The 15,556-nt window shown below is 39.5% G+C and overlaps 1 protein-coding gene across 1 annotated transcript in view; it reads left to right on the top strand.

The window, feature by feature from the left end:
* The window catches only part of MFSD14A (major facilitator superfamily domain containing 14A), a 49,559-nt gene that overhangs the window by 5,447 nt on the left and 28,556 nt on the right, over nucleotides 1-15,556 (top strand). The window contains exon 2 of the mRNA XM_065908052.1: nucleotides 11,688-11,783. Within this exon, the coding sequence (XP_065764124.1) occupies nucleotides 11,688-11,783 (96 nt within the window). The remainder of the gene's footprint in view (nucleotides 1-11,687; nucleotides 11,784-15,556) is intronic.

The raw sequence follows: 15,556 nt of genomic DNA, 5'->3' as shown, positions 1-15,556 counted from the left end.
TCAAAACAGTACAATCATGGGACTTCCTCTGGTGGTCCAGTTGTTAAGATTCCATGCTTCCAATACAAACGCTGTGGATTGGATCCCTAACTGGAGAATTAAGATCCATGTGCCATGTGGTGTGGCCAGAAAAATAAAAATCATATATAGCAATAACAATCTTAAGCTGTAGATCTTCTTAAATTTTTTTAAGAGTACAACTTGATCTCACTATATTCTTGTTGAATATTTATAAGTGTATTTTATTCTATTTAGGAGCAATCTAACCCATACCACTTCACTTCTCTGATAATTTACAAATATTGGATAGCTCTTTAAAATTGATCCATAACATGTCAGTAATTTAAAAGTCTCACTGCAGATTAAGCCGAAGTGACTTAATTAGTATGCATGCTTGCCAAGTCACTTCAATTGTGTCTGACTCTTTGCAGTCCTATAAATTGTAGCCTGCCAGGCTTCTCTGTCCTTGGGATTCTCCAGGCAAGAGAACTGGAGTGGGTTGCCAGGCCTTTCTCCAGGGGATCTTCCTGACCCAGGGATCAATCAAACCCACGTCTTTTCTGTCTCCTGCATTGGCAGAAGGGTTCTTTACCACTAGCACCACCTGAGAAGTAAAGATAGTGTCTTTACATGTTTACAGTGATTCATACCTTGAGGAAATTAAGGATCAGTTTTCTTTTTGTGACAAATGTAGTGAAACTTACCTGTAGTGAAACTTGCCTGATTAAAGTCACAGAAAATAAGAAAACACACACTACATGATACCAGATACTAGCAGTAAAGTCTTATTTCCTCTAGTTATTCCATGATGTGTCAGGATCCTATGAGAGCAGCTTTACAGTTACAGTATTCTCTTTAGGAATTTTTTTTTAGTATTCTTCCATGAAAAGTTCCAGGTCTTAGATGTCTGTGATTAAGCATTTTTGTGTGTATGTGTACACACAAGACTTTTACATTAAATTATTTTAGTCAACTTAGTTATGTTTTGTTCAGAGAAAATTCAGCATTTCTTTCTGAAGATTTGTTTTATCCTCATTATTGTTTGTTTGTGTTTGTTTGTTGTTTTGGCCACACTGCGAGGCCGCAGGATCTTAGTTTCCCAACCAGGGAACGAACCCATGCCCTGTGCAGTGGAAGCACAGAGTTGTAACTACCGGTCCTCCAGGGAATTCCCATCTTCCTCATTCTTGATTAGTAGCTTCTCAGTATTAAAGTTTAAGTTCAAAATTATTCTTCTTCATACTTTATTTTGGTTTTTGTCACTTTTTTTTTCAACTTTTGAGAATTTTCAAAACTTCTGAAAAGTTGCAAAAATAACATAATGAATATTTATTTGGCTATCCCAGAGATTCATGATTCAACAGTTGTTCACATTTTGCCACATTTGTTTTTCCTTTTTGATGCATGTTTTTTTCTTTCTTTTTTTTTTTCTGAATCATTTGAATTAGTAGTAGACATCATGATACTTTATCCCTAAAAGTATCACCTAAGAATAAGGATATTTTTCCAGTAGTCATGTATGGGTGTGAGAGTTGGACTTAAAGAAAGCTGAGTGCCGAAGAATTGATGCTTTTGAACTGTGGTGTTGGAGAAGACTCTTGAGAGTCCCGTGGACTGCAAGGAGACCCAACCAGTCCATCCTAAAGGAGATCAGTCCTGGGTGTTCTTTGGAAGGACTGATGGCTAAAGCTGAAACCCCAAAACTTTGCCCACCTGATGCGAAGAACTGACTCATTTGAAAAGACCCTGATGATGGGAAAGATTGAAGGTGGGAGGAGAACGGGACAACAGAGGATGAGATGGTTGGATGGCATCACTGACTCAATGGACATGAGTTGAGTAAACTCCGGGAGTGGGTGATGAGAGAGGCCTGGCGTGCTGTAGACCATGGGGTCACAAAGAGTCGGACACGACTGAGTGACTGAGCTGAACCACATAACTAAGTTCAGAAATTTAACGTTGATAAAATACTCTTGGGTAGTATATAGTCCATAGTCACATTTCCCTAGTAATCCTAATAGCTACTTTATAGTCTTTTTTTGGATGTAGAATTATTACGTTTAGTTGCCATGTATCTTCTGTCTAGAATAGCTTTTTGTTTGGTTTTTAAGCTTAAAAAAATATCAATTGTTTGGTTTTTTTTTTTAGTAATAGTCTAGGCTGTCGTTTTGAAAAAAGAGCCTCAGTTTCGCTTATTCTTATGCTTTTCTCACATGGTAACATCCATTTAACAAGTAGGATTATAATGCCCAGTTACTAGTGGACTTCTTTCTCCTGGCCAAAAACTCGTATGAATCCCTGATTCATTGATAGGACTGTAACATAAGTTATTACAGTCAATATTCTCCATAACAACTGCTGGATTCATAAACTTGTATTTATTGGGCAACTATAGACTTGGAATTTGAGAATCAGATGAGGATTTAGGTAGGAAATTAATAGTTTACGCCCTAATTGCTAAGAGAGGTAAAGTGACTTACTTAAGTCATCTGATAGCTTAATGACTCTCTTGATAAGGGTTATCTAATCCATGAGCATGAAATACCCTTTCCATCTCAGGCACTGGGCTATGCAGAAAGATACTGAAATGGCTAAGACTGGACCCTTACTCCTCGGTGAGTGACGATCTGTGATGGTAACACAAGTAGTGTAGCCCCTGAAACTGGTGTAGCTCCAGACTTGGGCTCTGCAGTTGCCTGGATTGACTGCTCCATCTCTTACTTGTACATTGGACTCTAAAGTGGAGGTAGTAATACGTAACTTGAAAGGTTAGGAGGGGTAACTAAGACTATGAATGTAAATCATTATAAGTCTTCAGTGATTTTTGTTACTTTAATCTCATGTGTCTGTACAGTAAACCCATGTGAGAGATGATACAGTATTGAACAGTGGGATATCAGAGGATGTGTGTGTGTGTGCGCTCAGTCACTCGGTTGTGACCCCATGGGCTGTAGCCCGCCAGGCTTCTCTGTTCATGGGGTTCTCCAGGCAAGAATACTAGAGTGGGTTGCCATGCACTTCTTCAGGGGATCTTCCCATCCCAGGGATCCAACCCATGTCTCTGGCATTTCCTGCATTGGCAAGTGGATTCTTTACCTCTTCGCCACCTGGAAGCCCCATCAGAGGATAGAGGATGGGGAGAAGTTGCAAATTTAATGAATGGATGTATTGCCCTTTTAACAATGTTTAAATACAGTAACCATATACTGAATACCTAAAGTAATAGGTAGAGGAGACTTATAGAGTAATTCATTTCATTTCTACAGACACTTACTAAGCACTTTCATGCTGTGCATGTTTTGCATGCTCTCGATTGTAGAAGAATAAAGCCTAGGGCCTGCCTCAGAGAGCATGAGCATGAGAAAGGTAAAGTTTAGGTTAAATAAAATGAAACATACTTTACAAAGCAAAATGCAACTGTAAAAGTTATCAAGTGTTAAAGGATAGAAGAATAAGCAGATTTTTAAAAGGCTTAGGCGAAAGCCTATGTAATGAAACGACATACATTACCAGTGGAAAGTATGCTTTGGGAAATGGGAATTAGATTGGAGAGTGGATTCAGGGTTAAAGGGCTTTGTCCCCTGACTTCTGAGTTGAAGTAAGGTGACTGCCATGGAACCATGTCTCATGCCTCCATAAGAAAAGTTACTCAGCTGAATGGACTTTTGATACAGTAATTATTATGTTTTTAGGTGGCATTTAGGGTTGGGTATATGTTAGTTTATGATTTTTCACATTGTACCTCTTTAATTCTTTCAAGAATCCTCAAACATCATCTCTTGATAGGATCTCATTATGCTGAACCTTATACCCTTGATGCTGTAAACACTGGTCAGATATTTTCCCCCTGACCTGTTTCTTAACCCTCTTCCCCTGGTCTTTCTCCTCAGGCCATGACCCTTGTATTCTTTCCAAATTGTCCTGGAATTTTGATTATGGATTGCTGTTCCATTAAACCTACCAGCCTTATGTCAAAAGTCCTACCTCGAACTTTTTGTAATTCCAGACTAGTAAAATATTTTAAAAATTTGTCTATTTATTTTGAATTTATTTAAAACAGAATAGATAGATATGTATATAATAAAAACTCTCAAAATTACCAGTCCCTTGGGGCAAGGAGCTGTCTCTCCCCCTGCCCTGCTTTAAAATGTTGGATTAACCAAGAAGTTTCTACAGTTTTTCCCATACCATCTTACACATACACCCACACACCTCTGGGGACATACACATATGTCTCCCACCTCTGGGGACATATGAGAGAATGGCTTAGAAGGGCCAAGCATATGCAACTACTTATCTTTTTCCATTCTAGTTTTACACAGTAGTTTTTCTCTTAGGTAAATAAAACATTTTTCTCTTATTTAAAGTACAGTCATGCCTATTAGAAAAGATTTAGAAAAGTCAAAACAATATAATAAATAATTTTATGTCACTAAAATCACTACCTAATATAAACACTGTAAATGTTGAGGTTTTTATTTTGTTTTTCATAGTTGAAATTATTTTACATACACAATTTTTTATCCTACTTTGATTTTTTTTGTTTTAATTTAACATTGTCATAAACATGTTTACATGTCATTATAGATTATCTTGTAAACAGCTTTTGGCTGCGTATTCTATGATTTATATACCATGGTTTGATTATAGGATGTATAATTAGGTCGAACATTTAGATTTCTATATTTCCTACTATAAGTGATGCTGCTATGAACATCTTTATGGTGAAACTTTTTCTGAGTGATTATTTCCATGATAGAATTTAATGAGCTGTTTTATAAATTGTTTATATTCTTTATATTTTTATAGTGTCTTAAGTGCTTTTGTATTGGTTTTCACGAATGCTTTACCTAGTTAAGATATTAATCTTTTGCTGTTTCTCACATCTTGCTTTGTTTTCTTTAAATTCTGCTAATGCTGTTCATGTTTTTCTCAAATCAGTATGCCTAAAATGAGTTGATCTTTTATTCTTTCCCCTTTCCTCACTGTCCAGCTGACCAGGCAGAAACTGAAATCTTTTCATCTTCATTCTTCTCTACCCTGCTCTACTACATCTAGTCATCCCCAAACCGAGTCCTTACACTACCTCTTAAATATTTTTTGTGTCTATAATTTGCTCCATCCCCACTACCTCTGTCTTATTTCTCTGAGTTTTCCCAGCACTGTCCTTGAGTGATTAAGTATGCTTCACTGAAGCAGCCACTTTTAACACACTTATTTTCTTCTAGGCTTTTGGCTCTATGTGTATATTTATACACTTGTCATGTAATTATCATCTTACTTTTTATTAGCATTTCCCAGACAGTTTTCTAAGAAACTCAGGTGTTCTTGAGATACTGTCTCTTAAATGACAGAAGGATTTCATGGTCAAATTTGGAAAACAGTGCATACTATAGCTTTCTGGAGATTCATAATATTCATTAGTGTGTTAAAGGCCCTGAGAAGTTCTACGAATTCTAGTAGGTATTGAATATATGTGATGATGAACAAAACTAGTTCGGAGCTTAGGAAATCCTGCAGACCTCTTCCTCACCTTGTCTTGCTGTACTTGCTCTGTTTGGTCCCAGGCATTACTCCTTCCTTTCTGAAGCTGCCGCTTCGTCACCTGTGACACTGTATTCTCTTGATTCTCCTGACATTTCTCTGATGGCTCCTTCTTTATTTTCGTGAGTTCCTTTTCCTCTGCTCAGTACAGTAGACCCATGAATGTGGGTTTGAACTGCGTGGGTCCACTTATATATGGATTTTTTTTTTTTTCAATAAATACATACTACATAGTCTACACTTGGTTGAATCTGCAGATGGGAGAGCCTGGATACAGAGGGCTGGCTGTAAATTTATACTTAGATTTCTGACTGTATGAGGCCTGATGCCCCTAACCCCTGTACTTGGTGATTCTTGCCTAAGCTAGGCCACCTGTCTTTTCACACTTTGTCTCACCTACTTTGGTGGTTTCAAACATCATATTTGCTAATGACTAATTGTTTTAATCAGCCCTCAACGGGCAATAGAAATGTTTTAAGTACAAGGGCTTTCTCTTATATAGAATCTGAAGTAATTTTAAGCCTTTGAGGGGAAGACAAGCTAGGAAGCTACCAGCCTCCACTAGTAGACAACCAACCTAAAAAACTGGAAAGTCGTCTTGACTCTTCCCCCCCACATTTGTCAGATTCTTTCAGTTTCAAATCTTGAATTCTCATATCCATTTCCTCCCCTCCAGTGTCCATGCCACACCCCTATTTCATGCCTTCGTCATCTCTTCTGTGAACTGATTCAGATAGCTTGCTTCTGCATGCAGTTTGCTGTTCAGTTACATCCTTTAGAAAATCACCATGATGTATTATTGAAAAATGCAGGTCTTATTACACAATTCTCTTGCTTAAAACCCGTAAGTGGTTTTCCTATATCTCTAGAGTGAAGACAAGAACCTCCTTAACAAAGGATAGAGCCATCTCTTCCGTCTTCCCTTAACCTTTTACTGCCATGGCTGCTGTTTACTTCATCTGGTTTTTTTTCTCTAATGTAATTGTCCACACTGCTTCATTGTCTTGCAATAACCTTTTCTTGGTTCCTAACTTGTATGAATTAATATCCCTTTTATTGCAGTTTTGTATAAGCAGATGGTTACAATGAGACTTCTTCCTCTCTAGACTGAACTCCTTGAGATCAGGGAGTGTGTTTTACTTCTAGCACCTCTGGTCCTCTGTGTTTGTTGAATGAGTCTTGTACAAACTCATTCCTCATCGTGGTTCTTCAACTCTTATGGCTCCCAACTCCCACCCCACCTCTGTTGATTCTGATTCCTCAGCTGCAGGTTCTACTAAGGGAGTTTCCAGGTACCTAAATTCTGCAGGTTGGGAGAGACATCTACTCTTTTAAAAATGATGTAGCACCATTTTTAGTGTACAGAGAAATCCAAACAGTGTTAATATTTTGCACATAAGACTATGTTGAATATGTTGCAGGAAGAGGGACCTCTTCCAGGGTCCAAGAGTGTATGTTCTTGTCTAACACTGGAAATGAATTGTCTGAGGAGACACACGTGGTAACAAAGCAAGAGACTTTATTGAGACTTTATTGGGACCCCTGCAGAGAACCCAAGAAAATTGCTTTGCCACCTGGCTGTCAGTCTTGGGTTGTTATGCTAATGGGGTTTGTTTTCGGGTCATCTCTGGCCAGTCATTCTGACCAAGGGTCCTTCCTGGTGGTGCATGCATTGCTCAGCCACGGTGGATTCTAGCGAGAAGGACTCGCAGGCTGGTAGGACACGGGCTGGTGTCTCCGCTCTTCTTGACTTCGTGCAAGTTCTTTTGACTGGTGATAGCTTGTTAGTTTGCATTCCTTACCAGGACCTCTTTGTTAAGACAACTTAGGCAAGTGACTGCTATCTTGCCTGGCCAGGGTGGCTGGTGTCAGTCAGTGTTTCCTCCAACAAATATATTTTTAAAACTTAAGTATGATATTGGATATGTATTGATTAAACTTTTTCTGTTACACAAACTAGTCAGTGGAGACAAAGTTAATGTTACAGGTCATTTGCTTTTCTATCAATTTAATATTGCCTTTAAAAATACAAAATCCAACAACTGAAGTAATTTTTTTAAATATAATTTTATTTACTTATTTTTGGCTGTGCTGAGACTTAGTTGCTGTCCAGGCTTTCCTCTAATTGCTGTGAGCGGGGGCTACTCTCTAGCTGCAGTTGACAGGTTTTTCATTGCAGTAGCTTTTCTTGTTGTGGAGCATGGGCTGTAGGCCATGCAGGCTTCAGCAGTTGTGGCTCCTGGGCTCCAGAGAACACACTCCGTATTTGAGGCACATGGGCTTAGCTGCTTCACAGCATGTGGGATCTTCGTAGATCAGGGATCAAACTGTTTTCTCCTGCATTAACAGGCAGATTCTTTACCACTGTGCCACCAGGGAAACCCTGAAGTAATCCTTAAGATACCTCTAAGCAGCAGTGTAATATACTGCTAGCAGAAGCAAAAGCAAAGGAGAAAAGGAAAGATATACTCATCTGAATGCAGAACTCCAAAGAATAACAAGGAGACATAAAGCCTTCATCAGTAATCAGTGCAAAAAAATAGAGGAAAACAATAGAATGGGAAAGACTAGAGATTTCTTCAAGAAAATTAGAGATAACAAGGGAACATTTCATGCAAAGATGGACACAATAAAGGACAGAAACTGGACCTAACAGAAGCAGAAGATAGTAGAAGAGGTGGCAAGAATACACAGAAGAACTGTATAAAAAAGATCTTAATGACCCAGATAACCATGATGGTGTGATCACTCACCTAGAGCCAGACATCCTGGAGTGCGAAGTCAAGTGGGCCTTAGGAAGCAACACTACGAACAAAGCTAGTGGGGGTGATAGAATTCCAACTGATTTATTTCAAATCCTAAAAGATGATGCTGTGAAAGTGCTGCACTCAGTATGCCAGCAAACTTGGAAAACTCAGCAGTGGCCACAGGACTGGAAAAGGTCAGTTTTCATTCCAATCCTAAAGAAAGGCAATGCCAAAGAATGTTCAAACTACTGCACAATTGCACTCATCTCACACGCTAGCGAAATAATGCTCATAGTTCTCCAAGCGAGGCTTCAACAGTACGTGAACCAAGAACTTCAGATGTTCAAGCTGGTTTTAGAAAAGGCAGAGAAACCAGAAATCAAATTGCCAACATCCTTTGGATCATCAAAAAAGCAAGAGAGTTCCAGGAAAACATCTACTTCTGCTTTATTGACTACGTCAAAGCCTTTGACTGTGTGGATCACAACAAACTGGAAAATTCTGAAAGAGATGGGAGTACCAGACCACCTTACCTGCCTGCTGAGAAATCTGTATGCAGGTCAAGAAGCAACAGTTAGAACCGGACATGGAACAGTAGACTGGTTCCAAATTGGGAAAGGAGTACATCAGGGCTGTATGTTGTCACCGTACTCATTTAACTTATATGCAGAGCACATCATGCGAAATGCTGAACTGGATGAAGCACAAGCTGGAATCAAGATTGCTGGGAGAAATACCAATAACCTCAGATATGCAGATGACAGCACCCTTATGGCAGAAAGCAAAGAAGAACTAAAGAGCTTCTTGATGAAAGTGAAAGAGGAGAGTGAAAAACTCGGCTTAAAGCTCAACATTCAGAAAACCAAGATCATGGCAGCTGGTCCCTTCACTTCATGGCAAATAGATGGGGAAACAAAGGAAACAGTGAGAGACTATTTTTTAGGGGCTCAAAAATCACTGCAGATGGTGACTGAAGCCATGAAATTAAAAGACTTTAATTTACTTGCTCTTTGGAAGAAAAGTTATGACTGATCTAGACAGCAGAGGCATTAAATGTCTGCTAAAAAGCAGAGACATTACTTTGCTGACAAAGGTCTGTCTAGTCAGTACTATGGTTTTTACATTAGTCATGGATGGATGTGAGTGTTGGACCATAAAGAAGGCTGAGTGCCAAAGAACTGATGCTTTTGAACTGTGGTGTTGGAGAAAACTCTTGAGAGTCCTTTGGACTGCAAGGAGATCAAACCAGGCAATCCTAAAGGAAATCAGTCCTGAATATTCATTGGAAGGACTGATGCTGAAGCTGAAACTCCAATATTTTGGCCACCTAATGTGAAGAGCTGACTCATTCGATAAGACCCTGATACTAGGAAAGATTGAAGGCAGGAGGAGAAGGGGACGACAGAGGATGAGATGGTTGGGTGGCATCACTGACTCAATAGACATGTGTTTGAGCAAGCTCCAGGAGTTGCTGATGAACAGGGTAGCCTGGCATACTACAGTCCATGGGGTCGCAGAGAATCGGACATGACTGAGTGACTGAACTGACTTTCTTGCCACTTTGAGAGTTAAATGATGACCCGAAAACAAACCCCATCACCATAACAACCCAAGACTGACAGCCAGGTGGCAAAGCAATTTTCTTGGGTTCTCTGCAGGGGTCCCAATAAAGTCTCTTGCTTTGTTACCACGTGTGTCTCCTCAGACAATTCATTTCCAGTGTTAGACATGGAACAGCAGACTGGTTCCAAATTGGGAAAGGAGTACATCGGGGCTGTATGTTGTCACCCTTCTCGTTTAACTTATATGCAGAGCACATCATGCGAAATGCTGAACTGGATGAAGCACAAGCTGGAATCAAGATTGCCGGGAGAAATATCAATAATCTCAGATGCAGATGACACTACCCTTATGGTAGAGAATGAAGGGGCATGAAAGATCCTCTTGATAAAAGTGAAAGAGGAGAGTGAAAAAGCTGACTTGAAACTCAACATTCAGAAAGCTAAGATCATGGAATCCAGTCCCATCGCTTCATGGCAAATAGATAGGGAAACAATGGAAACAGTGACAGACTTTGTTTTCTTGCATTTCAAAATCACTGCAGATAGTGACTGCAGCCGTGAAATTAAAAGACACTTGCTCCTTGGAAGAAAAGCTATGACCATCTCAACAGCATATTAAAAAGCAGAGACATTACTTTGCCAGCAAAGGTCCATCTAGTCAGAGCTCTGGTTTTTCCAGTGGTCATGTATGGATGTGAGAATTGGACCATAAAGAAAGCTGAGCACTGAAGAATTGATGCTTTTGAACTGTGGTGTTGCAAGGAGATCAAACCAGTCAATCCTAAAGGAGATCAGTCCTGAATATTCGTTGGAAGGACTGATGCTAAAGCTGAAGCTCTAGTACTTTGGGCGTCTGATGCAAAGAACTGACCCATTGGAAAAGACCTTGATGCTGGGAAAGATTGAAGGCAGGAGAAGAAGGTGATGACAGAGGATGAGCTGGTTGGGTGGCATCACGAACTCGATGGACATGAGTTTGAGCAAGCTCCAGGAGTTTGTGATGGACCGGGAAGCCTGGTGTGCTGCCGTCCATGGGGTCGAAGAGTTGGACATGGCTGAGCAACTGAACTGAACTGAAGTGTAAAGTTGATTTTGTATTGTCTTTCTTGTGTGTATCAAACCCCAGGTCTCTCACATATTGCTCAGAACTTTTCTGCTTTTGAACCATGTTGGTATCTGTTATGATTCTTGCAACATGATTCATCTATATTTTGGAATCAGTGCAGTAGTCTCATAACTTTCCTTAGTTTTGCCCCCTTTTAATCTATCTGTTATACCTTTGCCAGGATGTTATTCTCTTAAAACTTTCATCTGATCATGAGCCTTACTTAACATCTTTTAGTGGCTCCCCATTGCCTTCAGAGTTGAACAGACTCCTTAGCCTGGAAGGTAGCCCTGTGGGCCTCTAGCTCGTCTCAGTTCTCTGAGCACGCAGCCCGTGCTCTGGGTGTACTGAACGGCAGAGTCCTGTGATGTCTCCTGCTCTCAGGCATTACCACCGTTGCACGAGAAGCTTCCTTGACCTCTGCGGTACTCCTGCCCATGCTACTCCTCACCTACCTCCTTTCCATCCTTTCAGCCTTCCTCCTGGCATTCTGACATTCCCATCCCCACCCTGGACTTCCTGTTCCCATTGCACATGGTGTTTATATATAATGTATTTATTTGTTTCTTTGTATGCCTCCATCACCTTGAGGACAGGGACAGTGAGCGTCCAGATGTTTGGCAGAGTACCTGTTGCATGTATGTTCTCCATAGATAATTGTCGACTGTTGTCATTACTGTTGGTAATTCTGAAGCACACTGTTAACTTTTAAAACTCTTGTTTTTGTAGCCTCAAGGAATAGGTTCTCCTAGTGTTTATCATGCAGTTATCGTCATCTTTTTGGAGTTTTTCGCTTGGGGATTATTGACAGCACCCACCTTGGTGGTAAGTAATCTTTTAACTTATTTTTCACTGACTTTAAAATCTTTTTTCTTCAATTTGGTGGGCGGGGAATGGCTCTTTACCTTTCCGAGGTTCATTCTCCCACCAATGTCGTCAGCCCTTAGTGTAGTGTATTTTACTGCATTAGTTGTCTTTTACAGCTCTCGCTTCTCCCTTACTTTTTGGCAGGGCTTAGGTGCGTGTGATTCTTCTGATGAATAATGGACAAATGTAAGCGGGGGCTCAGTTTCCACTCTGGGTAGAGTGGAAAGGATTCTTATACAGGCTTAGGAAAAATGATGTCTATCCCTGAATCACTCAGCATTATCATTTTGAGATTTGTTTATCTAGTTGCATTTTCCCGATATAAGTTTCTTTTAGTTTAGGCCAAGTATCTAGAGGTAACCATCTAGGGAAGTCATTCTTGCTATAGCCCTAAGCTGATTTTGCTCAAATTTTCCTCGGTTTAGACTCTTAGAAAGACCTCTCTGTAAGACTGAACATCTTAGGTAATAGCTAGTTTTCTCCTATCAGTATAGAGGAGAGGAACGGGACGAAAGAAGTAGTTACAGTAGAATTCTGTAACATCTTGAAGAGGGTAATCATAACTTGCCAAATCCCAGAACAGATTTTTAAGATACTTTAAAGAGATACTTTCTTATATTTTCATGAGCTTGTTTGTTGATATCCAAAAAAGATTTTTATAAAAAGTTTATTATAAATAAATTGAATGATCATATATAGATAGTTTAAACCAGTCTAAGAAAATTTATGTTCCATATTTCTTGTATTTCTTGACATATTTATTATGTGGTTATATAATCATTACTGTATCTACATAAAACACTGATGTCTAACAGTTATTTTGAATATACAAACATATTTACAAATACTGCTAAAACAAGTTTCAAAAGAAAATGAAATCTAAAATAAATATAATTCCTTTTGTAATAAACCATGCTTTGCAAGTTATGACAGTTCCCTGAATGAATGACAGTTCCCTGACATATAATTTTAAGAATTCTGATTTGATTATATTTTGAAACCCTTTCTTTTTTAAAAAGGAAACAACTCACTTACCTGTAATGGTCCATTGGTTTTACATAAATGAATTTTCAAAATAATTGATATGTGACATTTAAATGTCTGACTTTTTTTAATTTAATAATTTCTGATGGGAATTTCTCAAATAATTTACACTTTTCCTGCTGTCAATCCATGAGCACTGATTTGAAGCTTTATCATATGATGCAGGTTCATTATGGCATTTGTAGCTACATTATACTGTAATAACCTGATGTCAAGTGCTACTGGGGTGCTACAATAACTATTCTCTCATAATTTTTAAATGTTTATTATTTGGTTGCGCTGGGTCTTTGTTGCTATGCGAGGGCTTTCTCTGGTTCTGGCGAGCAGGGGCTACTCTTGGTTGTGGTGCACAGGCTTCCCGTTTTGGTGGCCTCTCTGGTTGCAGAGCCCAGCTCCAGACACATAGACTTAAGTAGTTGCATTTTGAGGGCTCAAGAGCAGGGGATTGCAGTTTGGCACAAAGGATTGGTTGCTCCGCGGCCTGTGGAATCTTCCCAGGCTACAGATCGAACCCATGTCCCCTGCATTGGCAATTAGATTCTCATCCACTGTACTATATTAGCTTTCTAATGTTTTAGTGTACTTATTTATAATCTACCAATTTAACATATCAGTCTCTCTGGCCGATGTTTAGTCTTACAGTTTAAAGGACCTGAGCTTTGTAATAGCAAACAGTTTGTATATATTTATATTATGATGAGTCCAGGCACAGTCCTAAGCACTATAAATACATTATTATTATTAATCCTTAAAGGATTTCTTTGTAGCTAAAGATGGAGAAGCTCTACACAGTCAGCAAAAACAAGACCAGGAGTTGCCTATAGCTCAGATCATGAACTCCTTATTGCAAATTTCAGACATAAATTGAAGAAAATAGGGAAAACCACTAGACCATTCAGGTATGACCTAAATCAAATCCCTTACGATTATACAGTGTAAGTGAGAAATAGATTCAAGGGATTAGTTCTGATAGGCAAACTCCCTGAAGAACTATGGATGGAGGTTTGTGACATTGTACAGGAGGCAGTTATCAAGACCATCCCCAAAAAAAGAAATGCAAAAAGGCAAAATGGTTGTCTAAGGAGGCCTTACAAATAGCTGTCAAAAGAAGAGAAGCGAAAGGCAAAGGAGAAAAGGAAAGATACACCCATAGGAGTGCTGAGTTCCAAAGAATAGCAAGGAGATATAAAGCCTTCATCAGTGATCAATGCAAAGAAATAGAGAAAAGCAATAAAATGGGAAAGACTAGAGATTTCTTCAAGAAAATTAGAGATAGCAAGGAAGAAATTTCATGCAGAGATGGGAACAATAAAGGACAGAAGCAATATGGACCTAACAGAAGCAGAAGATAGTAAGAAGAGGTGGCAAGAATACACAGAAGAACTGTATAAAAAAGATCTTAATGACCCAGATAACCATGATGGTGTGATCACTCACCTAGAGCCAGACATCCTGGAGTGCGAAGTCAAGTGGGCCTTAGGAAGCAACACTACGAACAAAGCTAGTGGGGGTGATAGAATTCCAACTGATTTATTTCAAATCCTAAAAGATGATGCTGTGAAAGTGCTGCATTCAATATGCCAGCAAACTTGGAAAACTCAGCAGTGGCCACAGGACTGGAAAAGGTCAGTTTTCATTCCAATCCTAAAGAAAGGCAATGCCAAAGAATGTTCAAACTACTGCACAGTTGCACTCATCTCACACACTAGCGAAATAATGCTCATAGTTCTCCAAGCGAGGCTTCAACAGTACGTGAACCGAGAACTTCAGATGTTCAAGCTGGTTTTAGAAAAGGCAGAGAAACCAGAAATCAAATTGCCAACATCCATTGGATCATCAAAAAAGCAAGAGAGTTCCAGGAAAACATCTACTTCTGCTTTATTGACTACGTCAAAGCCTTTGACTGTGTGGATCACAACAAACTGTGGAAAATTCTGAAAGAGATGGGAGTACCAGACCACCTTACCTGCCTGCTGAGAAATCTGTATGCAGGTCAAGAAGCAACAGTTAGAACCGGACATGGAACAGTAGACTGGTTCCAAATTGGGAAAGGAGTACATCAGGGCTGTATGTTGTCACCGTACTCATTTAACTTATATGCAGAGCACATCATGCGAAATGCTGAACTGGATGAAGCACAAGCTGGAATCAAGATTGCTGGGAGAAATATCAATAACCTCAGATACACAGATGACACTACCCTTATGGCAGAAAGTGAAGAGGCATGAAGATCCTCTTGATGAAAGTGAAAGAGGAGAGTGAAAAAGCTGACTTGAAACTCAACATTCAGAAAGCTAAGATCATGGAATCCAGTCCCATCGCTTCATGGCAAATAGATAGGGAAACAATGGAAACAGTGACAGACTTTGTTTTCTTGCATTCCAAAATCACTGCAGATAGTGACTGCAGCTGTGAAATTAAAAGACACTTGCTCCTTGGAAGAAAAGCTATGACCATCTCAACAGCATATTAAAAAGCAGAGACATTACTTTGCCAGCAAAGGTCCATCTAGTCAGAGCTCTGGTTTTTCCAGTGGTCATGTATGGATGTGAGAATTGGACCATAAAGAAAGCTGAGCACTGAAGAATTGATGCTTTTGAACTGTGGTGTTGCAAGGAGATCAAACCAGTCAATCCTAAAGGAGATCAGTCCTGAGTATTTGTTGGAAGGACTGATGCTAAAGCTGA

Source organism: Muntiacus reevesi, chromosome 1, assembly GCF_963930625.1.
Source record: "Muntiacus reevesi chromosome 1, mMunRee1.1, whole genome shotgun sequence".
In the NCBI taxonomy this organism is placed as follows: domain Eukaryota; kingdom Metazoa; phylum Chordata; class Mammalia; order Artiodactyla; family Cervidae; genus Muntiacus; species Muntiacus reevesi.
The sequence above is the reverse complement of the archived record's forward strand: the minus strand, read 5'-3'. Positions and strand labels throughout refer to the sequence as shown.